Raw genomic sequence first — 24,658 nt, forward strand, 5'->3', positions numbered from 1 at the left:
TTGTTTAAGCCTGAACAAATAAATTCTGTTTATTCAGGGAAGGTTTTCCCTTGGGAAATACAAAAAAGTAAAAGCTGTATACCTTTTCCATTTATACAGGTCCCTCTTTCCCAAATTCTGTAAAGTCTCCATTTCTCAAATGTGTTTTCAAAGATGAAACCAACACCCCTATTCTATTGCACTTTTCAAAACACACCCCACAGTGAGACCTGCTCAGGGGCAAGCAGACACTGGAACACGGGATGGCAATATCAGCTCTTTGTTGTTGCTTGATGACTATCAGCTGTTTTTTTGCTATTTGACAAAAGACAGGCACAATCCTCAGACAGCCAGAGGAAAAAACTGAATCAGGCCATGTTGGAGTCTTCACTGTCAGCTGCGGCAGGTCCCATGTGCTCATCGGAGGTTCTGGTGGATGACTTTTTTTTCTTTGCTTTTTCTTCCGTTTTTTTCAGAGTAAGCTCTTCACTCTTCTGTGTGATGTAATTCAGCTAGAAACAGAGAAAGCCTTTATAATTCCCAGGATCAGCCATTCAGCCAGCTAAAAAAGCAACTATGGGCCCCCAAAGAGAGGTGTCAAACAATGGATGATTAAGAATGTGTGATACAAAGACTAGGAAGACAGAATAGTGTTGACAGGTAACTTGTAGTCAGAGATAAGATTCCCACTGAATTTTTTTTTAAAAGAAAAGCACCACAGAAGATCAGCAAATCACATTAAGACTTCAGTCACAAAAGAAACCAATCAGAAATATGAAAAACATTCCAAAATGTCCTCTAAAATAATAATGTCCTAACACATTGTTGAAAGGCTGTGGATGCAGATCAAGGATAAAAAATTCAAAGGGCATGAATTATTCTAAGGATCAACAAAAGATGCTAGTGGGGTATAGTAACAGCATCTTCCCTATAATCAAGCATCTTGAGTGTGTAGGATGTGTGTGTGTGTATGTGAGAGAGAGAGAGAGCATTTAGCTAGATACATAAAAGTGGTTGTCAGAGGCGATGAGGAAGGTAAAGGAGAGGGCAAGGATACCACTGGCTGAAACAGGGCCCAGATTCCAGCACTATGACCAAGAAGGACTGATCTACATGTCCACCTGCCTCATCTGTCCATAAAGAACAGGATTGTAGCAATTCTCAGGCTACAGGTAGTTTCATCTTCCTAAAAGCATCCTTGGGGAATTGTGATCATTTAAAGGACTTCAGTGGGACTACAGCTCAATGGAAGAGCTTCTGCTTAGCATGCAGAAAGTCCCAGGTTCAATCCCTGGCATCCCCTGCTAAAAGAACTAGGTAGGAAATTTTGTGAACGACCCTTACTTGAGACCTGGATGAGCAGCTGCCAGACTGAGACCTTGAGGGACCAGTGTTCTGATCCAGTTTAAAGGAGCTTATCTGTGGGGTCAGTCAGTCAGTATGTTTATTCAGTCAATTGACCCATATAAATAATGCATCTATCTGTGGGGTGTGAATCTCCACTTGGTTGAGTCTTCCAAACAGATTCCAGTCTAGCATATTAGTTATTCTTTGCATTGTACTCCTTGTCACGAGTGTGGTTATAGACACAACATGGCAGATTCCAATGCAAGCCTCAGGTCTTTGGCTTGTAACGTATTGTTCTGCCTCGACTCCCCTATTAGAGTGACGCTAATAATAAACGTGTATATAAAAAGAGGGCTATTAACCAGCACAGCTGCAGTCTCGGATCATAGACAGGAGCAACCATCTTGTTCTTCCTGACAAGACGTTCCATGCCCAATTAAGCCATGCTGCAGCTGTTAGCTCAAGGACACGCAACTCAACTGCACCCTTTACCCACAATTTTTTTTTCCAAGATAGCAACATGTTGCTCAGACAGCAGCTGGAAGGAGAAATGTTCTCACATTAGGTTAAAATTAGAAGTCATGCTAACTGGGGTGGGAGGAGAGTGACTCAAAATGTGGTGTTGTGTTTATGAAGAAACAGCTACACGCCTAGCCACACAGACAAAAGACAGGCCAAAACCCAGCTTCAAATTCTCACTTGTGCCTTGGAAGGGTGACCTTGAACCAGTCACAATCTATCTCACTGGGCTGTTTTAAGAATGGCAAAGAATTATATAAGCCACATTGGGTCCTATTGGGGGTAAGAGTGGAATATGTGAAGTAAATAAATAATGAATAAAGCCAAAGCTGGCCAGAAACAGACAGGACAAGAGATGCACAGATGAAGCTGAAAACAGCTCTGTGTCTCCTTTATTGACATCATACCCTTCCATCCACAAAGTGAGCATCCAGAGCACAGTACAACACTTTAAGCATGCAGGAAAACATAATTTTAATAAAGCCAGCGTGCGTCACTGCGCTTCAGAGAAAGAAGATAACATTATAAAAGCAAAGTGAAAAAAGCAAGAGGTGTCTAAACGCAGCGCTGTTCTCGCCAGACTGTCATCTAATCCCAAGCAGAAAAAGCAAATGCGGAAGGAGCTGATATTGGTTCATTCAGAAATAACGTAGCGAGAAAGCAAGGTTCTCATCTCACCAGTGAGTTGCTCCTTCTAGCCAAAAGTTTCACATCTTCCGTTTTAACTGTGATTCGTTTCGCATGTCTGTGTGAAGAATTAGGAGAAATACAGATTAACTATCAAAACACGGTACGCCAACAGGAATGCTTACTGGCTGGAGAGAAGCAAAGGTGTTTGTACTGATACTGAAGGGACAGAAGAAACTTAGGATGCGATTTCAAGGGCAGCAAAAGTTTGTCAGCATGACCATAGCAGTTTTGGACTCACTGTTCAACATGCTTAGAGTGACTGCACCGCACTGTGAGCTTGGAAAGAGGCCCTCAGAATGCTAGCTTCTCATGGCTACCTTCCACCAAGGCCCCTTCACACCCAACCCACCCACAACTCTCACAACTAGTCATTGTTTTCATCCCCTTGCACACTTGTTTTCTATCTATATAGGGGGCGTTTTATTATTTGAAGTGCTGAGACAGGCAAACAGAAGAAGAGTTGGTTCTTCTATGCCGCTTTTCTCTACCCGAAGGAGGCTCAAAGCGGCTTACAGTCGCCTTCCCTTCCCTTTCCCCACCACAGACACCCTGTGAGGGAGGAGAGGCTAAGAGAGCCCTGATATTCCTGCTCGGTCAGAACAGCTTTATCAGTGCTATGGCAAGCCCAAGGTCACCCAGATGACTGCATGTGGGGGAGCAGGGAATCAAACCCAGCATGCCAGATTAGAAGTCCACACTCCTAACCATTACACCAAACTGGCTCTCCATACTGGCAACACACAAAGATTTCACAGAATGAATAATGGTTCGGATCAAATTGCCTTTTAAATCTATTTTAACACTTAAGTTAAAAAAACAAAAAAAAGTTAACACGACTACCACGTTTTCTTCTACCTGCACTTTCCAAAGCTTCTTGTGACATTCAAAACTAGTACTAAAGGAAGCTTTGGGAAAGGGTGGGTGTCCTTCAACAAACCCTTCCAAATGAAAAAAAAAAAAGCTGGCTTCGAGATCTCACTGCACAGACCAGGTGCGTTGTGAGTCATTCAAGACCCATCTGATTTGCCCAATCACACACTTATCCGTTATAGAAAGGCACTGATTTAGAAGTGCAATTTGCAACAAGTAAGTTGACCTCCAGTGACACAGAAGAATGAATACTCAGGCAGGCAGGGGCAAGCTGCCATTGGTGGCAAAGGAGGTGTAATCAGGACTGGCAAAGTGCCCCAAATGGCAAACGGAAAGATGAACTAGATGGATGCTGTCTGGAATCCTGCACCCACCCAAAGGAGACATGTGGGTCCGGTGAGGCCCAAAGGACCTTGGGGGGGGAGCAACATCAGTAGCAAAGGTTAAGATGTGGGTGGAACCCTGAAAGTGGCATGAACAAGACCAACAAAGATTTTTTCAAGACGTGAGCTTTCAAGTGCATGCACTCTTCTTCAGACATTATACCTGTTTAAATCAATTCTACAGATTCCCACACTGAAAACAATAACTCCAGTGTTTGTAACTCAAATCTTTCGTAACAAAGAATGACCCAAGGAATTCATTCACTTCTCTGAAATCTTCTTATCTTCCAATAGCGATCCTTTAATGGCTCAGCTGTCTCTCTGCCTAGGATTTGGTTCTGATGTAATTAGATGATGCTTTAATGTGTGCCTTAATTTTTTTCATTAACATGTTCCCCCCAGTTCTCATTTTGCTTACCTTTCTACTATCCTTTGCTCCTTCTTACTTCCCTCATTTGGGCAAGACTTCCGCTTTTTAAAAGAGTCCGCCTTGCTTTTTATAGTTTCCTGGACTTTGCCCATAAACCACATTGGCATCCTCCTAGCTTTAATGGTACCTTTCATCATCTGAGGGATCCATTATATCTGAGCTCTAATTATGGTGTCTATAAATTATTTCCAAGCATCCTGAAAGGATTTGACCTTCTTTACTCTCCCTTTCTACTTCTTTCTAACTAATCCCCTTGTTTTTATGAAGTTTCCTCTTCTGAATTAAAATGTGGCTGTACTGATGGACTTTCTGTGCAGCACTGCAGTCAGTCTTCCCAACAGGGCTACGTTCATCTCACACCAAGTCTGGGAGTCCCAATCAGCACCAAGTCCTTCTAGCTAGTTCTGTGACAATCACTTATGTAGCTAGAAATGCTGTCCTTTTGTTAAGGCTGGGACACACACTCAACACTTGCACACAATGCAATGTGCTGAAGTCACCCAGTTACAATATCTTCCTCTTGCATCCTCTGCCATGTCTGCCTCCACCTCAAGATCATTCTTCAAAGTTTTGAACAGAATGGCTATAATACGACCTCAGTAGTTATCTTTGGGGCCTAATCTCTCTCCCCATAGTAGCTGCAGGGGAGCATAGTCCTCCTGTGTTTCCCAGCTTGTTTGAATCTGTATCCTCTCTTGAAACACAGAGCCATGCCTACCCCATTGTGCCAACCGCTGTCCTTTTACTAGGTTTATATCCAGGAATAATAAGAGCCTCTTGTGGAGCAGAGTGGTAAGGCAGCAGACGAGCTGTCTGAAAGCTCTGCCCATGAGGCTGGGAGTTCGATCCCAGCAGCCGGCTCAAGGTTGACTCAGCCTTCCATCCTTCCGAGGTCGGTAAAATGAGTACCCTGCTTGCTGCTGGGGGGTAAACGGTAATGACTGGGGAAGGCACTGGCAAACCACCCCGTATTGAGTCTGCCATGAAAACGCTGGAGGGCGTCACCCCAAGGGTCAGACATACTCGGTGCTTGCACAGGGGATACCTTTACCTTTACCTATATCCAGGAATACTCATATCCCACCGTCTTTCCCCCCATTCCACCAGGTTTCTGATATGCCACTGTGTCCATGTTCACTTTTAGCTCCAAGCAATCCAGATCTCACATCTTGGTTTGGAGATGTCTACTATTTACATGTAAGCATCTGTTTCTCTCGCCAAGCATGTTTGGAACCCCACGACTTGCTGTTCCTCCAGAAAGGCTGTTAATATCCTGTCATATAGTCACTGTCATGTTCTAGCTCCTCCCTCAAAACGGGTTAGGCCAAGCCAGATCTCCCCATTTCCAGCCACTGCTCTCCCAGCAGAAGGATTCACTGCTGCTTTTGTAATCTTGTTGCTATGACGGGCCAGCAGTCTGCCTGCCCTCTCCCAACCCCTCCCTTTCCCCCCTTGCCTTAAGTAGCACTGGCTAGAATCCTGCTGGGACCACAGCTGATGAAGGACGAAGAGAGAAGTATGACTGGGAAAACACCGTGTGAAAGCAGCCATGGATATTTCACTCCACTGGGATATTTTCAATCCACATATCCAACTTTTAAATTGCAAAATGACAACCCTACTTGCCAGGAGTCTGTAGTGCAAAAAAAAAAAAAAGTTTCTAGCTTTCAAAACTCAAGTTTCATAAAAATAAAATATACCAATCATTCTGCACTCCTGACAGCTCTAATTTGAAAGACAGGAGCCCATGAATTGAGAAGACGGGACAGGCTCTTCTAAAAAGCTGAAATCAAACCACCTACTTAGCCTGCTCTTGAAAGGGTTCTATTTGCTACTAACAAGCTCCTTACAAAAGGGGACCCTCTGACCGCTGTTGGCTGCTGCTCAGCTATACACCTGCATGCAATTACATTAGGCAGAACACTACCCACTCCAGAAGCAAGGCGACACACAAAGGCGTCATTATCCTCCAGGCAATTTGCCTTTTGTGTGTGTGTTGTGTACATACATTTTCTCGCTTATGCTGGCTTCCAGAGCAATTCTGAGAATAAAAAAGAGAAGGGGGGGGGGGAATCTCTGCCAAAGGATCCAGAGTCATTGAGAGCTACACACATCTTTGGAAAATGCAACCACTCTTTTAAGCCAAGTTCTCAGCAACGGTTTGCAAAGGGGGGGGGAGCTTGAGGTAGGGGAAAGGAAGAAAAGCTTACCGGCTTGAATCAATGCCCTGCATTCAGACTACAAAATAATGGATCTCTTGGCTCTGACAAAACATAAATGGTTTCATCAAAGCCTGATTCTAAAACTCAGCATCAGTTCAATTCTGGGGAAAGCAGGGAGAATAAGAGGGAAACTTTTCAACGTTTAGATTTTTTTCACCAGGCCCTACAGAGTGCCCTGAGACCCCCAAACAATGATGCTGAAGTAATTAGGACTTGCACGGATAAGAAGTGGGGGGGGGGTCTGCTGCATTCAGGAGGGAGGGAGGGAGAATTAAGTGAAATCCCCCTCCTCTTCTATCACTAGAAATTCCACTGGGGCAGAAAGCAGTGGTAATCTGGCTCTCCTGGGGGGGGAGGGGCACTTGTGACTTTTTGTCTGCACATCCTGCATCATTGGGGGTCTCAGGGAACTACTTAGCAGAGGGGAGGATAGGAGAGAACTTTATATGCACTCATCCACTTGTCTCTGCCCCACTGGATCCAAATCACTCTCTCTCATAATAATAAAAAATAATTTAGTGTGGTATAGGTCAGATAAACGGCCCATTAAAGGTTACCCACTCTCTTCTCTCTCTCTCTCTCTTTCTTTTAGTAGTACATCTTTCCATGGTACTTACCTAGCAAACCTTTCAAGGTCCTGCGCAAAAGTGTCTGAAAAGGAAAATAATAAGTTATCTCAAACTCTTCCTCGCCCCCAAGGTCTAGAAAGAATAATTTCAGTAGTTTGATCATGGACACTAGAACAATTATCTACTGCTCACCAATCTCTCTCTCTATTCATCTGATGAATTCCACTGTATTGTGCTCCTCACTGACTGACTGAGCTGATATGGCAGCACGGAACATGCACACACAATCCAGCTGCTCATGGAAAAAGTCTTTAGTCTCAATATTTGTGATATATATATATAATATATAGCGGGAAGGAAGGAAGGAAGGAAGGAAGGAAGGAAGGAAGGAAGGAAGGAAGGAAGGAAGGAAGGAAGGAAGGAAGGAAGGAAGGAAGGAAGGAAGGAAGGAAGGAAGGAAGGAAGACAGACACAGGCATCGTTGACCACCTAGAGATGAGCTACCATCAGTCACTGCACATCCTTTCCCACGTTTTCCTTCCCCATCAAGAGGACTAGAAACTATTTTGTATTCTGATATTCTAAGCATGCCACATTCTGTACAAAATACAAAAGCTCACATGTATGTATAGAACACATAGAGCTCTGAATAAAAAATACACTGTTAAAGTTAAGTCAGGTTGCGTGTGTGTGTGGGGGGTGATGTTTGGCCTGCTGTAGGAGGGATCTATCAAAACTTGTCTAGGACTCCCTCTAGTGCTAGGAAAAGCAAAACAAATAATCAAGCCAGCTCCAGAACAACTGAAATTCCAATTCTATATTTGAAAAGCATTAAAATGCTGATTGCTTCAACAGACAACTATATATATGTACAAAGAAACATACCACATTGTCTGAAGGTGATTTCAGAAATAGCAGCAATAGCTTGTTTACTGAACTGGATCCCTTTGTCTTCTGCAACTTCTTCGCAGAGGTAAGCGACAGTGTAATGCACGGCAGCCCTCAATCTCTGGAGAGGATGGAAAGGAAAAGCATTACAGAAGGCTCTTTGTATACCCACACACGGACTTTCCCAGAAGCCACCTCAGGCCTGCACACCTTGTGATCCACTGGCAAGCAACAGAAACAAAATGTTGGCTAAATGTGATGTGAGATTTATAATGTTATGCATGATGCAAAAGAATAGGAAACCTGAGTACCCGTTTCTCCCTTTCCCATAATACTGGAACTCAGGGAGAAATGCAATGATGTTTGGGCAAAACAGCAAAAGTACTTTTTCACACAACATGCAACTTGTGGAAATCACTGCCACAAGAGGGGCCAATGGCCACTTAAATAAAAGGGGACTGGGCAAAAACCACCAAGCAGAGGCCCAACAGTTATTCCTACGTATATGAAACCTCCATGTTCAGAGGCAGTTTGCCTTACACACTGGAGATGAGCAACTGCTGTCATGCCTTGCTTGTGGAGACCCTGGAAAAATTCTGGCTGGCCACTGCTGAAAACAAAATGATGCAATGGGATCAACTTTTAGGCTGACCCACACGGGGTCGGTCCCCTTACAAATCACTCGCCAGCATGGTTAGCAGACTGCGTTTGGTGGGTGGACCCCAAGTGGTGCAGGCCTTTGTTAGGCACGTAATTCACCCCTAATATAGACACACACACACACACACACACACACACACACACACACACACACATGCAGACCGGTCCTGTCTAGGCATATAAAAAATACACCCCCCCCATCTTCCAGTATTAGGATGCCAGCTTCCAGGAGGGACCTGGAGATTCCTGCAAATCCCGCTCCGTTCCCCTGGAGAAAACGGCTGCTTTGCAGGGTGGGCTGTCGGGCCCCGCCCCCACCGAGGGCCCCGCCCAGCCAGCCTGGGGATGCCACCCTCCAGGGGGAACCTGGAGACCCCCCCCTGAATTCCAGCTCCCACGCCGACTGCAGAGACAGCCCCCCCCCGGAGAAAATGGCTGCCCTAGAAGGTGGGGCCTGTGGCCCCGCCCCCCACCAACGGCCCCCGCCCTCAACTCTTCCCGCGTTCTCCAGCCGGGAGCTGGCAACCCGCCCTCCCGCAGCCCTGAGGCGACGCCTGGGCCGCTACCTCCGCCTCAGGGAAGGCGCCGTCCCGCTCCTCGGGGCCCCTCCGCCGCGCCATGGCAAGACAGGTGGGGGGGACGACGACGACGACGACAAGGCCCCCTCAGGACCCACGTACACACTCACAACCACACCCTCCCCCTCCCGGAAGAAGCCGGCGGGGGAAATGGCGCTCGGATTTCCCGCCCTCCGCTCTGAGGGGAAAAGGGCGGGAAGGGGAGGGAGGCTGAGGGGACGCGGGTCGGATCACCTCAGGGGCGCCACCTGCGCGGCCGGCCAAGCGGGCTTCCAGGTGCGAGCCGCCGTGTGCCCCACCTGCTGGGGGCCGGAGGGCAGAGGAGCCCTGGGCAGCCCTGGGAGACCGCAGCCGGCCGAGGGGGAGGCCGGGGCGAGAGATCCGCCTCCTGCCGCGCGGGAGAAAGAAACCAAACCCCGTCCGCGTTTATTTCAGCCTTAAAATCAAAACCCTCCTCATCGTCCCGTTGAACGCGCTTATTCACAGAACCATAGAGCTGGAAGGGGCCATAGAGGCCATCTAGTCCAACCCCCTGCTCAACGCAGGATCAGCCCAAAGCATCCTAAAGCATCGAGGAAAAGTGTGTATCCAACCTTTGCTTGAAGACTGCCAGTGAGGGGGAGCTCACCACCTCCTTAGGCAGCCTATTCCACTGCTGAACTACTCTGACTGTGAAACATTTTCTTCCTGATAAGTTTTTTTCCTGTGGCATGCCCAGCACTAACCACTAGATGCCACTGTGTGCCCTCGCCAGGCCTGTGGGCCGCCCTCTCCCCGGATAATAAAGTGAATATTGCTCGGGGTTTTTTTTGAGAGACGGATGGAAGTCTGCCTTCCGTGATCGCGGACTGCATGCCCTGCTTGGAAACTTTGCAGGAGCATGAGAAGGTACATCCTGTTGGGCTTAGCTGTTCCCTGGATGGATGTCTCAGCAAACCTGCAGGACAGCAATTGCCACAATCTTCCTTGCTCTTGCCCTCAGCTATTAACACACAGGGATAAGCTGCCACCAGACAGGTGGGGGTCTCATGCACCCGTAATGGCTAGGAGTCTCTGGTGGACCTATCCTCTATTACATGGCTTCATCCCCTTTTAAAGCTGAGCTACCGCCTTATCCTTGGGGCAGGGAGTTCCACAAGGCCTCGTGCAAAGAGATACTTGTCCTGTTCCATATCTACCGTTTATGAGTTTCACTGGGTGCCTCGGAATTCTTCACACAATGTAAATCAATGCACCCAGCAGGATGAGAGATCTAATTAATGAAGCAATAGGACTAAGATTGCAGAAATCTGAAATAAAGCCATGTATTATATATGTTAAAACAATGCAGGAAACGGTACTATGTAAGGAGAAAAACAATGCAGAGAGAGTAAGATAATATACAACAGATGGTATGTACTATACACAATGGTATAGTCCATTGTCCCTTTCCCTTTATTAAAACATATATTCTGGAATCTTTCCGTTATAATAAAGCCTATTGCCTTTATAAAAATGTCCTCCTGAACAATTCGGTTTTACATAGTTTGTGGAATGCTAGAAACAGGTGGCCTTTCGTGATCTCGTCAGGCAGGTTGTTCAACCATGTAAGGGCCACTGCAGATAAATGCATGTGTACAAACAGTTGTTGATTTTGCTGTTTTGCAGGATGGCACACAGAAGGCCCTGCTCGATTGAGTGAAGCTGCCACGACGGATCACAAAGGGGAGACAGACATGCGAATACCAGAGTCCAAGACCACAAACAGCTTTGTATGTGCTGGCCAGGTCCCTTGAATCAAACCTGGTAACAGATGGGCAGTGCATGGAGTGACTGCAAAATGGGTAGAATGGGCATGTTTTATTTAGCTCCTGTGATAACAGCTGAGCTGCAGAATTCTGTACCATCTGGAGTCTTCCAAGTTGACTTTAAGGGGAAGCCTACATAAAGACAGGAGAGAAATCCAGTAGGAGCCCCACAGAAGCATAGCATTGTCTGCAGACATAAAGCGACGATTATTTTTCTGTACGGAGATTCACCAAGCATGTCAAAGAAGTGCAGAATATAATCTGTCAAAGGAGTTTTTATTTTGGCTTCCTTACAAGATGAACAAGAATGTATTTTTAACAGGAGTGCACAGGTGTGTTGTCGCAAAAGTGCCACAGGAACACAATAGACAACAATAGGAATGTCTTGAGTCTACAGTAGTCTTCCCTTCAGTGTTCCTGCTAGACATTGTACGCTGTAGAGGATACAGAACCCCCATGTCCTGTCCAGTTAGTGTGGATGAACCTGCCCGGCTGTGACAACAGTTCGTAGGTATGGGCACCAAAATAATCCCGCTGAGCCTGCAAGAGATGGCACACAGAACAATGCTTTCAATATCAAAGCTGCCCAAATACTGTGAAATTGGTTCAACAGACTACAGGTAAGCCTCAGGGCTGGTTAAACAAAATTTGTACAAAATCCTGCTTGCACTATTTTTAGATCTGGGGGGTGGGAAGACTATGGTGTTTCAACTGCAGTATTTGTAACTGGCAGGGTACAAGCTTGACATGCAGAAGTTCCAGGGTTCAACCCAGAGCTTTTTACTTCAGGGTTTTTGAGTCAATGAACTAGAAAAGACCTCTCAGACCTTGGAAAGCCACTGGGAAACAGAGTTGACAACATTGAGATGATGGTGTAACTCGGTCAATGGCAGGTGCATATGTTCATTCATGTGTGTCCATCTACTAAGGGGAAGAAGATAAACATGGAACAAGTTTCAGAATACCTTCTATCCATTAGATACTGTCAAACTTGCTTACCTGAATCAGGTTAGCTGGCAGAGTACCACGTCTGTACCCATCATAGAATGAGAGTGCAGTGGTGAAACATGGCATTGGGATGCCAATCTGGACACCTGTGCAGATGGCACGTCGCCATGATTCCTTAAGGAGAGAGAAAGAGTATGGCGCTGTCAAGCCTACAAACGAGTCTAAGAACCGGGGTGGGGGTGTGGGAGAAAGCCAGGACTGAAGAGTCCAGAATCCATCAGACAAAACTGCATCAGAAAAACAAATTCTACTTTTGACCAGCCTACATTTTGCATACATCACTGAAATCAGAGGTCCCCAACATGGTGATTTTAAAAAGTGGGTGGGTCAAGTGATTTTAAAAAGTGGGTGGGTCACTTTCTCAAGAGGGCTTCTGACTGGCTAGTGGAGATCCAATTGGCTAGGCAGATTGAGATAATAATGTTTCGGCAGTACCTGCCAGAATAGTGCTGATTTTGTTCTCTTTTCTCTTCTTCCCCAATGTATTTTCAAACATTATCCCTCTATTCCCTTTTCCTTGAGGCTTCCTTTGTGTGATTGCTTACTGCAGCTGCCATTTTATGGCAGGCTCCACCTTCTGTGGCAGCCATTTTGTGCCTGTGCCCACCACCCTGTACCAGAATTCTAAAGGTGCCCACAGGCTGAAAAAGACTAAGGACTGCCATTCTTGACCACTACTAATCCTACTAAGAGATCTCACCAATCACTGTCCACACATTTTCAGGTGTATCTTTCGAGCAATAAAGTCCACAGACTTGACATTTAAAGCTGAGTGTAATCATGCAGAATTCCACGCTGCATGACTTTCTGCATGTCTATGAAGCAACTTTCAAGACTTATAATCCATTCTCTTCTTGCCCTCCCTCTTCCAGGGGAAACGCACCTGTGAGTTCTCTACTGCTGTCTTAAAAAAGTTGTCCAACAGTAGGTTTTGGAGGTCAGGATTGCGATCAAAAGCTTCTTTGATCTTCCCCAGGAAAACACTGTAAGGGGCACACAGAACGTGTATAGAATAAATAACAGAGCAGATGGTCTAGTAACAAAGGGTTTGTGAATCAAGCAGGGAATTACAGTTCTACTTTAATTTTGCTGATCATACTGCATACTATGCCTGTACCCATCATAGAATGAGAGTGCAGTGGTGAAACACAGCACTGGGAGGCCTACCTGGACACCTATGCAGATGACACGTCACCATGTCACCATGACACGTCACCACAATTTCTTATCCCATCTGCTAGAAACGTTATCATGCTACCAAGAGACTTCAGTGGGCATTCTTCACAAAAGATTCAAGCATTTTTGCACAGCCGTAAAGAGCCAGAGGCCCTGACCTGGATGGCCCAGGCTAGCCAGATCCCATCAGATTTTAAAAACTAAGCAAGGTCAGCCCTGGCAAGTATGTGGATGAGAGGCCACCAAGAAAGTCCAGGATTTCTATGCAGAAACCAGCAATGGAAAGCTACCTCTGAATATCTCTTGCGTGGAAAACCTCATGGAGTCACCATGTTGGCTGCAACTAGATGGCACATAAGAGCCAAATACTTGCTTTTCAAAAAAAGAATTTATCAGGAAATCAAAATCTTCACTTTGTCCCATTAATGGTGTTTCTTCAGTTCTGTGCATACAACAGCCAAACTCCACGTTGAGAGGGGACTGTTCCTTCTAATAAACAGCCACAACCCTAATAGAAGCCTTGCTCTGTACTCACCTTCTGATAATGCACCCTCCCCGCCACATGAGGGCGATGGCGCCATAATTGAGTGTCCACCTAAACTCTATAGCCGCTTGCCTCAGCAACATGAAGCCCTGCGTATAGGAAATGATCTTCGAAGCATAGAGAGCCTAGGAAGGAAGGAAGAAGAGGTGAGAAAGTGAACTCACCCAGGGCATTTCCAGGTAACAGTAAGGTCAAGCATTTGCTAGGGACCCACATCCAGCAGAATTAATCCACCATCCCCAGCATAGGGAATTCAAGGATCTGACGGGCAGTGGATTCAGCGATGCGAAAAGAAAATACTTCTTTGCACAGAGAGTGATTATGATGTGTAATTCACTGCCAGAGGATGTAGTGATAGCCATAAGCATTTAAAGGGGGATTAGATTTATGGAGAAAAAGTCTGCCCACTAGCTGTGATGCCTCTGAATCCCAAAGTAAGGACACAACATCAGAGGAGACAGCTTAAAAACATCACACAACAGCATAAATAGAGGGCAGCACAAATCCTCTCAATAAAATGCCCACTGAAGAACACTAATCAAAACAGTTCAAAAGCACACTGGAAAGGATCAACAGTCAAGAGGGAGGACTTGCTTACTTTGCGGATGTCCTCCAGAAAGGTTGCTTTATTGCCACTGAACTTCGAGACTTTGGGTCCACTCAGCAACTTGCTGGCTTGCTCCCTTTCGTCCTTGAGAGAAGACAGACATCGGGCAAAGACCGCTTCCCCTTTGGACAAAAGAGATCCCAAGGTCACAAAATGTGAACTCAAAGTGGTAGCAACGAGAGCTATTACCACATGAACAACACAGGTAGCTTTGCAAAGTGACAAACATTCCCATATTATAGGGCGGGAGGGAATGAAGTATACAGCTCCAAGATGACAGGTGTTTGAAGATGAGCATTCACAAAAGTGGTCTCTGTACAATTTTGGGGAATCGCATACAGTTTAGTCTTTTGCAGTAGGTATTATAGATGAATGGCACAAGGTTTATTTATTTTAGAAAATTGTCTGTGTTTAACTTTGAGGGTGTCTTATTTCTTTTGGCTATTTGCACATTAATTGTTCGGAATTACATTAGAATGGCCTTTGCAAAAAAAAAAAAAAAAGGATTGACTGATTACAAAGAAGAGTAAACACTCACTCTAGATTCCTGCAAGTGACTCATACTTCTTTCTACATATTCATGGTGACAGGCTTCTTTGGTTCTCCCCCTCAACACGCACACAATTGCCCAACCCACAGTCTTCTGTAGGGAGGGAGGGAATGACTCCACTGTTTTGGGGCTGAGACTTGCAAGTCATGGTGACACAAAGAGAAGGACAAAAAAAAAAAACAACACCAGTTTCGTATCAACTGGCAAAGCTGGAGGACTTGCATAAGGACTGCCGTTACCAACAACCTGGAGGAAAAACATGTCCTCTCCATTTAATAATGGGATATTATAGATGCATTAAGCTTCTCTTAAAGGGTCAGGGCATTTCTTTCCTCTGCTACTGACAACTCAAACCAGCCTGCAGGTGTGCCCTTTCCAGTGAGGTGCAGTCTCATGGGCCCCATCTAAACCCAATTTGAAGGAGCCTGGGTATTTGAAAGAGAGCCAATATCCACAACAAAGGATGGGGATTTGCTGTGTCCAGGCAGGCAGAGAAGGGCTTGGAGCTCTGCAGCAGAGTGTGTGCTTTGCATGCAGAAGATTCTAAGTTCAATCAACAGTTAAAGGATCATGTTTCTCAGTTCTGGGAAAGACCTCAGCTTGACAACCCTGAAGCCAGACATCAGTCAGAGGAGATGACTTGGTTAAGAGCATGTCTGACATTCATATTCTGGAGATTCCACTCACATGGCAAACTCAAATACCCCAAACAATCACCTCATGTGGCTCATTTTAAGTTTTAACAGACTGATCTCAGCATCCCTACACTTTACCTTCCGTTCATCACTCGCCAATCATCACCACATTTCAGGGGAAATATACAGCTCAACAATTTACCGATCAAAGTGACAGGGACACCATACTCCAAGGCAGTGATGGCAGTCCATTTCCCTGTGCCCTTCTGGCCAGCACTGTCCCTGATTTGGGGAAGCAGATGTTTGCCATCAGTACCACGGTACTTCAAGATGTTGGCAGTGATTTCAATGAGGAAGGAGTCCAATTCTGTCTTATTCCAGTCCTGAAACACCTGAGGGCAAGAAAGAAAGAAGACAACAAAGCAAAGTCTTGCATAAGAATGGTATCCTGTTGGGCTTGTGTCTGGCAGGTGAAAAATCTACCCAAACAAAAGAACTCTCCATTATCATTTCAAAATCACATTAACACAGAAATATAATCAAAAATATCAGCTGTACAACAAAATCAACAGGAAACCAAAATGTGTGAAAGACTGCCAGAAATGTTTCAAAAACTGCATGCCTTCCAAACCAACATTACTTTTGCCCTGTGTCCAATAAGACGAATAAGGAAGGGACAAAGAAAATTTCCCTGGGAAGAGTGCACATTCATTTTGGTGCCACTGGCAATAAGACCCTGTCCTATGGGGACAGCCCATTGTCCTTCATATGGCAAGGAAGAGAGGAACATACAGCTTTAGATGTATAAGTTTAATGCTTAGTGTCACAAGCTTCATGCAAGACAAATAATGATGGAAGGCTTTGAAACTTTACACCAACCAGGCTGTCCTGGTTCTAAAAAGGCCTTTCAGCTTTGCCACAGAACTGCTGGCAAAGTTCTAGGACTGTTCCAGGTGCATGAACATGGCACATGAAGTTCTGTCCAGGCCTGTTAGTCCACATTTCAAGACAAATAAAATACTTTTATTGGCATAATAACCCCCCTACGGCTGAACAGTGCATGGAAAGATCAACATAAACAAGCAGTCTTTTGGGGATGCTCCCTTTACTGACCTTAAAGAGGAACAGCAGAGAGGCTTCTGAGGGAACTTGGGACACATTATGGGATTTCTCCATGCTGAAATGGGATTTCTACATGTTGAAATCCAACGTGCCAATTATTCCTCTTCCACATTCTGTTGCTCTCCACCTCCCACCTTCAGGCTAAAAACGAAGGGTGTGGACTCCCTCACTGTCTTGAGGCACATCATCCACACAGCCTTCAAGTGTTCCTTGTGAGCAGGTTAATCGGGTCTCTCAAACAATCTTCATTTCCAGGCCTTAATAGGAACCCTCAAATGCAAACCTGGTTGAGTGGAGGATCTATCAAGCCAAGGTTCATGGAAAAGTTCAAAACTACTACCAGCCAAGGCTTCTCTGAAGACAGGAGAGAGATACAAGCAAGCCTCGCAAACATATTTCAGATTTGATCTCCCAGTCCCAATTAGTGAGGGAGACCAAATGTCTTCTATTATAATAGGCCTAATAGCCAATTAAAGAATTCTTAGCTGACTCAATTAAATCCGCATGGTTATGAAACAAGAAGCTATAAAAGAAAGAAAAGTGTTCTTTCTTGACCTGTAGATGATGCGTACTTTCAAAGGAGGCACCATATTGGAAGACAGTTTCAGGAAGCACACAGCCTCTATAACCGCATTTTGGGGTCCGATTAGTTCCTGACTTCTAATTGTTTGGAAAAATGGCTGGCAGTTACTTTCAAGAGAATGTTTTCATTCACACTCTGTTAAATTGATTTACTTTCCTCCACCACTGAGTACAGGTGCAAGAGCTCTCAGAGTCTAGGATGTAGATTTGATGACAATATTCTTGACGTAACCATCAATTGGGTATAAGATGTTTAGGTTTAGTTATATATCTTGTCTTAAATGCATGACATCTCTGTCAATCTGAAGATTTTTGATTGACTGAATCACTGCAGCTTTATCAAGGGCAGAAGCTGGGTTCATGTCCAAACTCACCTTGGCCATCTCATCATGGTCCATCGCCAACACATCCTTCATCAGATGATAAGCCTCACAAATCAACTGCATATCTCCATACTCGATCCCGTTGTGTACCATCTTGACATAGTGCCCAGCACCCTCGTCTCCCACCTGCCAGACACAAACAGAAGAGGATGCCATTCAGAGTTCAGCTGCAATGGATGAAAGCAGTTTTCTCTCTTCTTCTAGGGACACACTAATTTTAGAAGATGGGACATTTGAAGACTTCCACCAGCAGAAAACATGGCTCATTATTCCTACCGACATCCCATTCAGTCCATGGACTGTCAGTTTCGTGGGATGACTCATCAACTTTTGTACCAGCTAGCAAATCCTGCTATGTGAACAACAACCCTGACGGTTCACCTGGCTGTTCTTTCAGAGAACACCTCACCTTTATGGGCAGCCATCTCGATACTCAGGAAGATGAATTCCTCCACAGAGCAGCTAGAAATCTGCTCACAAATGAAAGTTAAGCTTCCCTCTCTTGAGCAGCCTCCTGAGTACATCAAACAAGACTCCACACATCCCAGATTCAGCCCTTTGACTCAGTTCTACAAAATCGATTTCGAGAGATCTTGGACATGGAGGACATCTATCCCAGCCTTCATATGAACCAAAATTCAAGCTCAGGGCGTGGAGGTATTTGAGGGGACGGGGCGGGGGGGGGGAGACTTTGACTCCAGAAGTGAGCTTGACAAGGACCTCTCGTGTGAGAGGTCAACATCTGCTTCTCTACCTTAAAGCAGAGCCAGAGTTTTCATAAAGGCAAAAATTCAACATGGTGGTGGTGGGAGAACAAACAAGCCATGTCACAGAAACAAGTCCAGACATTGCAACATGCTCCTTCCCAACCGGACCTCTCAGAAGTGCTGTTGTCACAACATACCCAATCGCAGCACGGCTCCCCAGTTCCCACTTTGGCTGCAATGCTCTGAAATATCGTCTTGATGTGAGGCCTGCAAAGAAGAGCAGTGCGGTCAACAAACTACCTGACAGAGGCATCCCTGATAACATAATGTCATGAGCACATGATCACGCCAGAACCTAGTTCAAGAAGGAAATCACTGCTGTATGACAACTGTGAGTAGCAGCTTCTTCGGCAAAACCAGCATCTTAAGTTTGACCTGGATTACAATCGATAACCAGTGCAGCTGCCGGAGGACAGGTTGGATATGAGCTCTCCAAGGGATCCTAATCAGAATCAGGGCTGCCACATTCTGCACCAATTACAATTTCAGGATCAGGGATACAAGATGGCCCATGGAGAGCGAGTTATAGAAGTTCGGTCTAGATCAGATAGAAGGGGCCATCACTCACCAGCAGAAAACCCATTTGGCATGCAAAACTGGCATCTCCAAAAGAGGCCTCACCTCGAGGCCCCAAGGGAGGAAGAGGCAGCCAGATGGATGCTACTGCACCCAGGCCAGGCACTGGACATCAGCCTGCCGGAATAAGTCCCTGTAGCTTTAGTGGCCATCCTGCATCTGGATCTTAGGTGGGAAGTGTTAGGAAGGACCTCTTGTATGCCTGAGATTTTGGGAAGCCAGGCACAAAAGCTCCTATTTCTGGGAAGTTTGGCTATTGTTAGTGAAGATCCCTGTAACTGTGTAACACAGGAGTTTTCAAATACGATTGTGTTAGATAATGTAGATTGTGAAGATGGAATTGCCACAAGAGCCACCTGCAGTATCCCAAAGAGTTAAAGCCAGAAGGAAATAGATACTAACCAGGCCTCTTTGGCGCCCCCTGGCATGAGGGAGGGGCCATACCTGGCACCATCTTCTCCACCGCTGACCCCACTGCCTACGAACAAAATTCCCTTCTTTTTTAGGTCCTTACAACGTCTCTGTGTAGAAAAGAGAAAGAGCAACCATTCATTATCCCAAGGGGAAGATTAGGTGGTAACAGAGACTTTGTGCTTCCTATTCCAGTATAAACAGAAACATGAGTTCTGTAAAAGAGAAGTTGGATTTTGCAACCTGACTACAATATTTGTGGGTGTGTTCTTTTGTTTAAAACTACCAAATATGGCAGCTTTGGAAACAATGTTACTTCAAAATCCAAACACCGTGCAATGAGCTCTGCGGAGAACAAAGAAGACACAAATGCCCGTCCCACGTACCGTGGTATCCGTGTACTCTGAATTCCCTCCATCAATAATGATGTCTCCAGCACTGAGCAGTGGCACCTGTGGGCAAGAGAGGTACAGATTGAAGCTTTGGGATTCAGTTTGGCCGCTGGTACAAAGAAGGTGGAGTTCAAGAAAATTTGCTTTGAAGATGGGGCTCAAAACTGTTCCAAAAAAGAAAGAGGGAAGATGGAACTGCCATGGCAAGAGGCACACCAAGCTAAGCAGGCAGTGGCAGCTGGAAAGGAGGAAGAAGGAAAAGGGGGAGGGGAGGGAGAAGCCTCACCAGTTTGTTGATGAAATCATCCACGGCACTCCCAGCCTTCACCAGCAGGATGATCCGGCGGGGCTTCTTCAGCTTGGAGACCATTTCTTCCAAGGAATGAGCCCCAATCACTTTGGTGCCCTTGGCTTCTTTGGCCAGGAAGTCGTCCACTTTGGAAACTGTCCTGTTGAAGGCGCACACCTGGGGAAGAAAGAGAGGTTGGAACTGCACCTCTCCTGAACAACTTTCCTCGAGCACCAAGACTCATTCCTGCCCCGGAATATTATTTCCCATTTCAAGGACAACTTGTGTTTGTATTGTACGTTTCTCCTAGCAAACAGCTTGCTTCCAAACATATTTAGCACGGCCCAGCTCCTCAAAAATAACCTTTGGGTTTGAACAGCAGAATTTTCTGGCAGAATTCCACAGACTGATCATTCAGGGACACAGCCTCCATATAAGCATGCAGCAAGCCCTAGACCCCACGCACAGACAATCCTCAGCTCTCCCAGATTTCTCTTTCTAATGTACTCTGTTTACCTGAAATGACAGTGACCCTGAAAGTAAAAGGACCCCTTTCAAAATGTCATACACAATTAAAAAAACTATTAGACATACTTCACCTGTATGCAAATGCAAGATGGACCCCTCTTTTTACAGCACACCCATTAAAAAAAACTAGTTTTGCATTTCAGTAAATACTGAAGCTCATAAGGTGTCAGAACAAGGATCACTCCGCTGTACACACTTCACCCTGTGGAGAGTTTTTGTGCGGAGTGACACTTAAGACCAACACCCCACCCCCACCCAGGCCCCCTGCAAGTGTCATCAGCCGTTTTGCTCACCACAAAACCGTGATCGTCCATGTTTAGGATCAGGTTCTGCCCCATGACAGCCAGTCCGATCAAGGCAATGTCTGCTCTGAAATGGAGAAGGATGCAGGATAACATGTTAGCGATTGGTTTGCATTATGAACCAGCTACCTGGCGGCCTTCAGCTACCCCTGAAGGATGGTCCAATCCCTTATGAATGTGCCTGGCCCCTGTGGCCGTCTTCGGAGGCCCTACTTCAGGCACCCCTGCCTTCTGAGATTAGGTGGGTAGCAAGATAAGAGAGGGTCCTCTTGGTTGTGGCACCAAAACTCTGGAGTTCCCTCCCCAATTAGACTCACCTGCCCCTTTCCATTGCTATCTTGCGCCAATGAAGGAAGACTTTGTTTTCTTTGGCATGCCCTCCTTCCTAACCACTGTTTTTTAAATAATGTTTTGTATGCATTTGTTTGTTAAATGTTTTAAAGATGTGTATTCAGGGAAAGGGTTTATTAATGGTTTTAGCGCATTATTCTTTTTCATGTGTGCTGCTTTGGGAGCCCTTCGGAGGGCAGGTGACTAGCTTGGTAAATAAAAATATAGCAATGGGCTTGCAGGAACCTCTAAGGAAAGAAGTTCCAAAAGATCCCTGAAGGTTACTAGCCAATCTGACCCAACAGGGTCCCTTCTGTCCCAACAGATTCCCTTCTGTCCCAACAGTTGGGAGCAGATCCGGGAGGGGGGGACCTTTCTACACTGTCCCTCCAGGAGTACAAGATGATGACATTACAGCCAATATTGTATTCTATCCCTAGCCATATCCAGGGACAAGCAAGTTTTCCTTCTGGTCCTGCATGTAACCCCGCCCACCCCAGCAGACCATGGAGAAACAGAGGATGCCATAGGCAAGGGGGAGTCCTTCTGCAAGAGATCAGAGGAGGCAAGATGTATCTTGCACAAGTCCCTTTGTAAGCATGCTTGCCACTGAGGTCCAGGATAGCCAGGGAGCACAGAGATGATCTCACTCAGGTCACATCAGCTGGAGCAGCCAGCCAATCAGCATGCCAAAGCCCCCCCAAGAACAGGAAAGGCCAGTTTGGAAGTATGCATGGAGGGTGCCCTCTGGGTGGCACCATCTGCCCATGCCTCAGTCTCACCACACTCAGCTTATTAGGTAACCAATTTAGGGAACACAAAGTTGAAACAGACACATTCAATTTCCTTCTCCCTGTCTCAACAAGAGACTTCCTCATCAGAGATGAAAAAAATACATTTCAGGAAGGACAAGAGGGAAGAAACAGCCCTTGCCACGCCCAAGTCAGAAAGGGAGAATTAAGCCCCGAAGGTGGGCTCAGCCCGCTTACATCACCCAGCAGTAGAGTTTCTGCTCTTTCACATCATTCCAAGTTGCAAAACTTGACCCTGCCGAGTAAAACTCCAGCGTGTGGCAACCCTGCCTCCCCACACCACCTCTGCCTTGAGCAAGGCCTCCCACGTTCTGCACCTGAGTAGCTGCAACTTCTTAGGCCCAGTTTACAGAAGCAGAAGCAGCAGGTCACTGTGGGAAGCACAAGTTCAGGCTGCAGCAGCAGGGACAGGTCTGACAACTAAGCGCTCCTTTAAAAAAACCCTGCAGACAGAAAACTAGCAAGGCTGGGAGAAAGATTGCAGCCAAAGCTTTTCCCTGAGAATCTAGGGAATAAATACACTTTTCTCTTTGCCACTTGGCATCAAATTCCTAAGAAGAAATTAAAGCGATTCATCAAAATATTGGCCCCTGGCAGTAAGGGGGAAAGCCCAATTCTCTCCCCTGTATAACCACTCATCCCCCATCACCCACAAAAAATATTTTCCTAAATATCACATATCTGCACCAAAACGCTCCCTGTGGGTTAAAATTCAAGACCTTTAAACATCAGATTAAGTGCCCTCACAAGAACAGTATTTCAGCAGGAAAAGCCCCCTAAAATAAATGACGCTACTTATAGCGTTTATAAATTAAGTAGCCAAAACACTGCATATGCATTTTTACCTAAGGTGTTTACAACAACCCTGAAAGGTAGGAGACTGCGCAGGGGTTGATTTCAGTGCAATCATCATAAGCCATATTTTCAAGGGCAAGATCAGCACTTGTCTAGGAGGTGACAGAGCTGAAGAGAACCCCTGAACATGTGCAGATTGGACTTCCAAGTGCGGACAGGATTTTAAAAACCAAAACACCCATTCAAACCCGGCCCAGCACCTCCTTTCACCCTCCATTACAAAGGACGGCTGCAGAAAAGCACCTCTGAGCATACACAGAGTGGTTTCTCCGTAATAAAAGACTTAGCAGAGCAGCTACAGGCAGAGATGCCCAGGGCAGTCTGAAGGCCCAGCGCCTCCTTTCAGTCCTGGGAATCGCTAGCGGAAGTGCCTCTGAGCACGTACGAAGGGCTCCCCCTCCTCCTCCTCCCCCTCCGATCAGAGCTTGACAAAGGAGGAAAAAAGTATTTCCAAGCAGGATTTTCCAGACGGGAAATCAGTGCCCGCCTTTCATGGCCGGGGGGAGGGCGGCTACTAGGGCTACGATCCTGCGCGCTTTCCCCGGTGAGCACGCTCTGCGGCGTTTACTTCCCCGCGAGCATGCACCTGACCGGGCAGTGCGGCGTGCCCTTTACGCGCGCCTCCTCGGGTGTAAGCCTCGCTGACGTCAACGGGCCCGCGAACGAGCAGCCAGCAGGCCCAGGGACCGTGGCCGAAGGAGGCGCTCCTGGAAGCTCCCGGGGTCTTACTCCCGAGTAAGCGCATCTCGGCCCAGGGAGGGGGCGCCCGCGCGGGGAGACTCACTGGGCCATGGCGCTGGCGGGCGGGCGGGCGGCGGTCCGTGCGGGCGAGGGCGGCTTCGAGCTGGGCAGGCGGCGGAGCTGGCTGTGAACCTTCCCCCCGCCAGAGACGCCGGCCTGCCTCCGCCCGGGCCGCCCACCGCGGGGAGGGCCCAACGGCGCCCCGCCCCGCCCCGCTCAGCCCAACGCGGCCCGGCCGTCTCCAGCCGGTGCGAGTGGCGCTCGGCCGCCCTGGACGCTGCACGGAGCCGCCCGGGCGCAAAGGCGCAAGGCCAGGCTGCGGTTGGCGACCCTCAAGAGAAGCCACCAGGAGGCCCATCACTGCCCAGGGCAGACTGCTTCGAGTGGGTCTGAAGCGGCGGAGCAGATTGAGCCCAGGGGCACCGTTCAGACCCAAAAAGTTTCACTCAAGGTGGGCGCTTTCGTGCACACACGCACTTCCCCAGATGCGAAGGCACCACTGGACAGACTGCTCCATCTATGCCCGGTGGCTAGCCAGGGCTACTAGCCGTGGAGACTTACAGGAGCCTCCATCTTGCCAGGAAGCAAGCTTGGCCTCTCTGCCCGGTGGCTGGCCGTCCAGAGGAACTGGCTGGCTGCTGTGTGAGACGGGAGGCTGGACTGGAGGGACCTTCACTGGTCTGATCCCACAGAACATGTCTTACCTTCTTATGTTCTAGGAAGATAAGCAGGAGCCCCAGCCCCTACAGAACATCACAGCTTTTCTGGGAGGGAAGGAAGGAGGGATGACTTTTACAGAAGTCTCCAAGGGCCAACATAAAATTTCCCAATAGAAAAAGGGAACGGGTTCTCTTCTTCAGCACACACTGGACCACAGCCTCCGAGGATGCTGCCAGCTTGGTCGAGTGGTCAAGAACAGCGGCCTCTAATCTTGAGCGCCAAGCTTCATTCCCCTCCCCTCCTCCACATGCAGCAGCTGGGTGACCTAGTCACAGTCCTGTTAGAGACGTTTTCACAGTGCAGTCCTGCCAGAGCTCTCTCAGCAGGGACTCCAGAGGGAAGGGCTGTGGTTTGGTGGGAGAGCAGAAGGTCCCAATTTCAGTCCCCGGCATCTCCAGTGAAAAGT

At 46.9% G+C, this 24,658-nt stretch overlaps 2 protein-coding genes and 1 long non-coding RNA gene across 5 annotated transcripts in view; 1 reads left to right on the forward strand and 2 right to left on the reverse strand.

Moving 5' to 3' along the window:
* CENPS (centromere protein S) lies at positions 1-9,317 on the reverse strand. Of its 2 annotated transcripts, none has more exons than XM_077312332.1 (5): positions 9,124-9,317; positions 7,895-8,018; positions 7,058-7,091; positions 2,524-2,590; positions 1-491 (listed from the first exon to the last, which is right to left on the reverse strand). In XM_077312332.1, exons 1-5 carry the CDS (start codon positions 9,175-9,177, stop codon positions 348-350), a joined length of 423 nt encoding a protein of 140 aa, XP_077168447.1. In that variant the 5' UTR covers positions 9,178-9,317; the 3' UTR covers positions 1-347. The 2 variants fall into 2 exon arrangements, with proteins under 2 accessions (XP_077168447.1, XP_077168448.1); XM_077312333.1 differs by lacking the exon at positions 9,124-9,317 and adding an exon at positions 8,438-8,668.
* LOC143824750 (uncharacterized) overlaps positions 9,031-24,658 on the forward strand; it is a 15,905-nt gene continuing 277 nt past the window's right edge. Inside the window, exons 1-3 of one of the 2 annotated variants that reach the window (XR_013226857.1) lie at positions 9,031-9,187; positions 10,783-11,542; positions 17,734-18,193. This is a non-coding gene — a long non-coding RNA (uncharacterized LOC143824750). Of the gene's footprint in view, positions 9,188-10,782; positions 11,543-17,733; positions 18,194-24,658 lie in introns of those variants that run through there. The other variant, XR_013226856.1, reaches the window with a different exon arrangement.
* PGD (phosphogluconate dehydrogenase) lies at positions 11,180-23,731 on the reverse strand. The gene is made up of 13 exons (XM_077312329.1): positions 23,576-23,731; positions 20,786-20,861; positions 19,962-20,141; positions 19,670-19,735; positions 19,275-19,393; positions 18,434-18,503; positions 17,521-17,655; positions 15,645-15,834; positions 14,249-14,379; positions 13,642-13,775; positions 12,814-12,913; positions 11,922-12,044; positions 11,180-11,462 (listed from the first exon to the last, which is right to left on the reverse strand). Exons 1-13 carry the CDS (start codon positions 23,581-23,583, stop codon positions 11,343-11,345), a joined length of 1,452 nt encoding a protein of 483 aa, XP_077168444.1. The 5' UTR covers positions 23,584-23,731; the 3' UTR covers positions 11,180-11,342.

The sequence above is a fragment of the Paroedura picta genome, chromosome 15, assembly GCF_049243985.1.
Source record: "Paroedura picta isolate Pp20150507F chromosome 15, Ppicta_v3.0, whole genome shotgun sequence".
Lineage (NCBI taxonomy): Eukaryota > Metazoa > Chordata > Lepidosauria > Squamata > Gekkonidae > Paroedura > Paroedura picta.

Bases quoted from the DNA above. Each gene is read 5' to 3' on its own strand.
- PGD (XM_077312329.1), bottom strand. The intron at 19,394-19,669 runs GTACGTGGGACG...TTTTCTACACAG, and splicing joins CAGAGTACACGGATACCACG to AGACGTTGTAAGGACCTAAA. The intron at 12,045-12,813 runs GTGCGTTTCCCC...TCTCTCCTTAAG, and splicing joins CAGCAGTAGAGAACTCACAG to GAATCATGGCGACGTGCCAT.
- CENPS (XM_077312332.1), bottom strand. From the start codon at position 9,177: ATGGCGCGGCGGAGGGGCCCCGAGGAGCGGGACGGCGCCTTCCCTGAG. The intron at 2,591-7,057 runs GTAAGTACCATG...TTCTTCACACAG, and splicing joins GACCTTGAAAGGTTTGCTAG to ACATGCGAAACGAATCACAG. The intron at 492-2,523 runs GTGAGATGAGAA...CTCTGTTTCTAG, and splicing joins CTAGAAGGAGCAACTCACTG to CTGAATTACATCACACAGAA.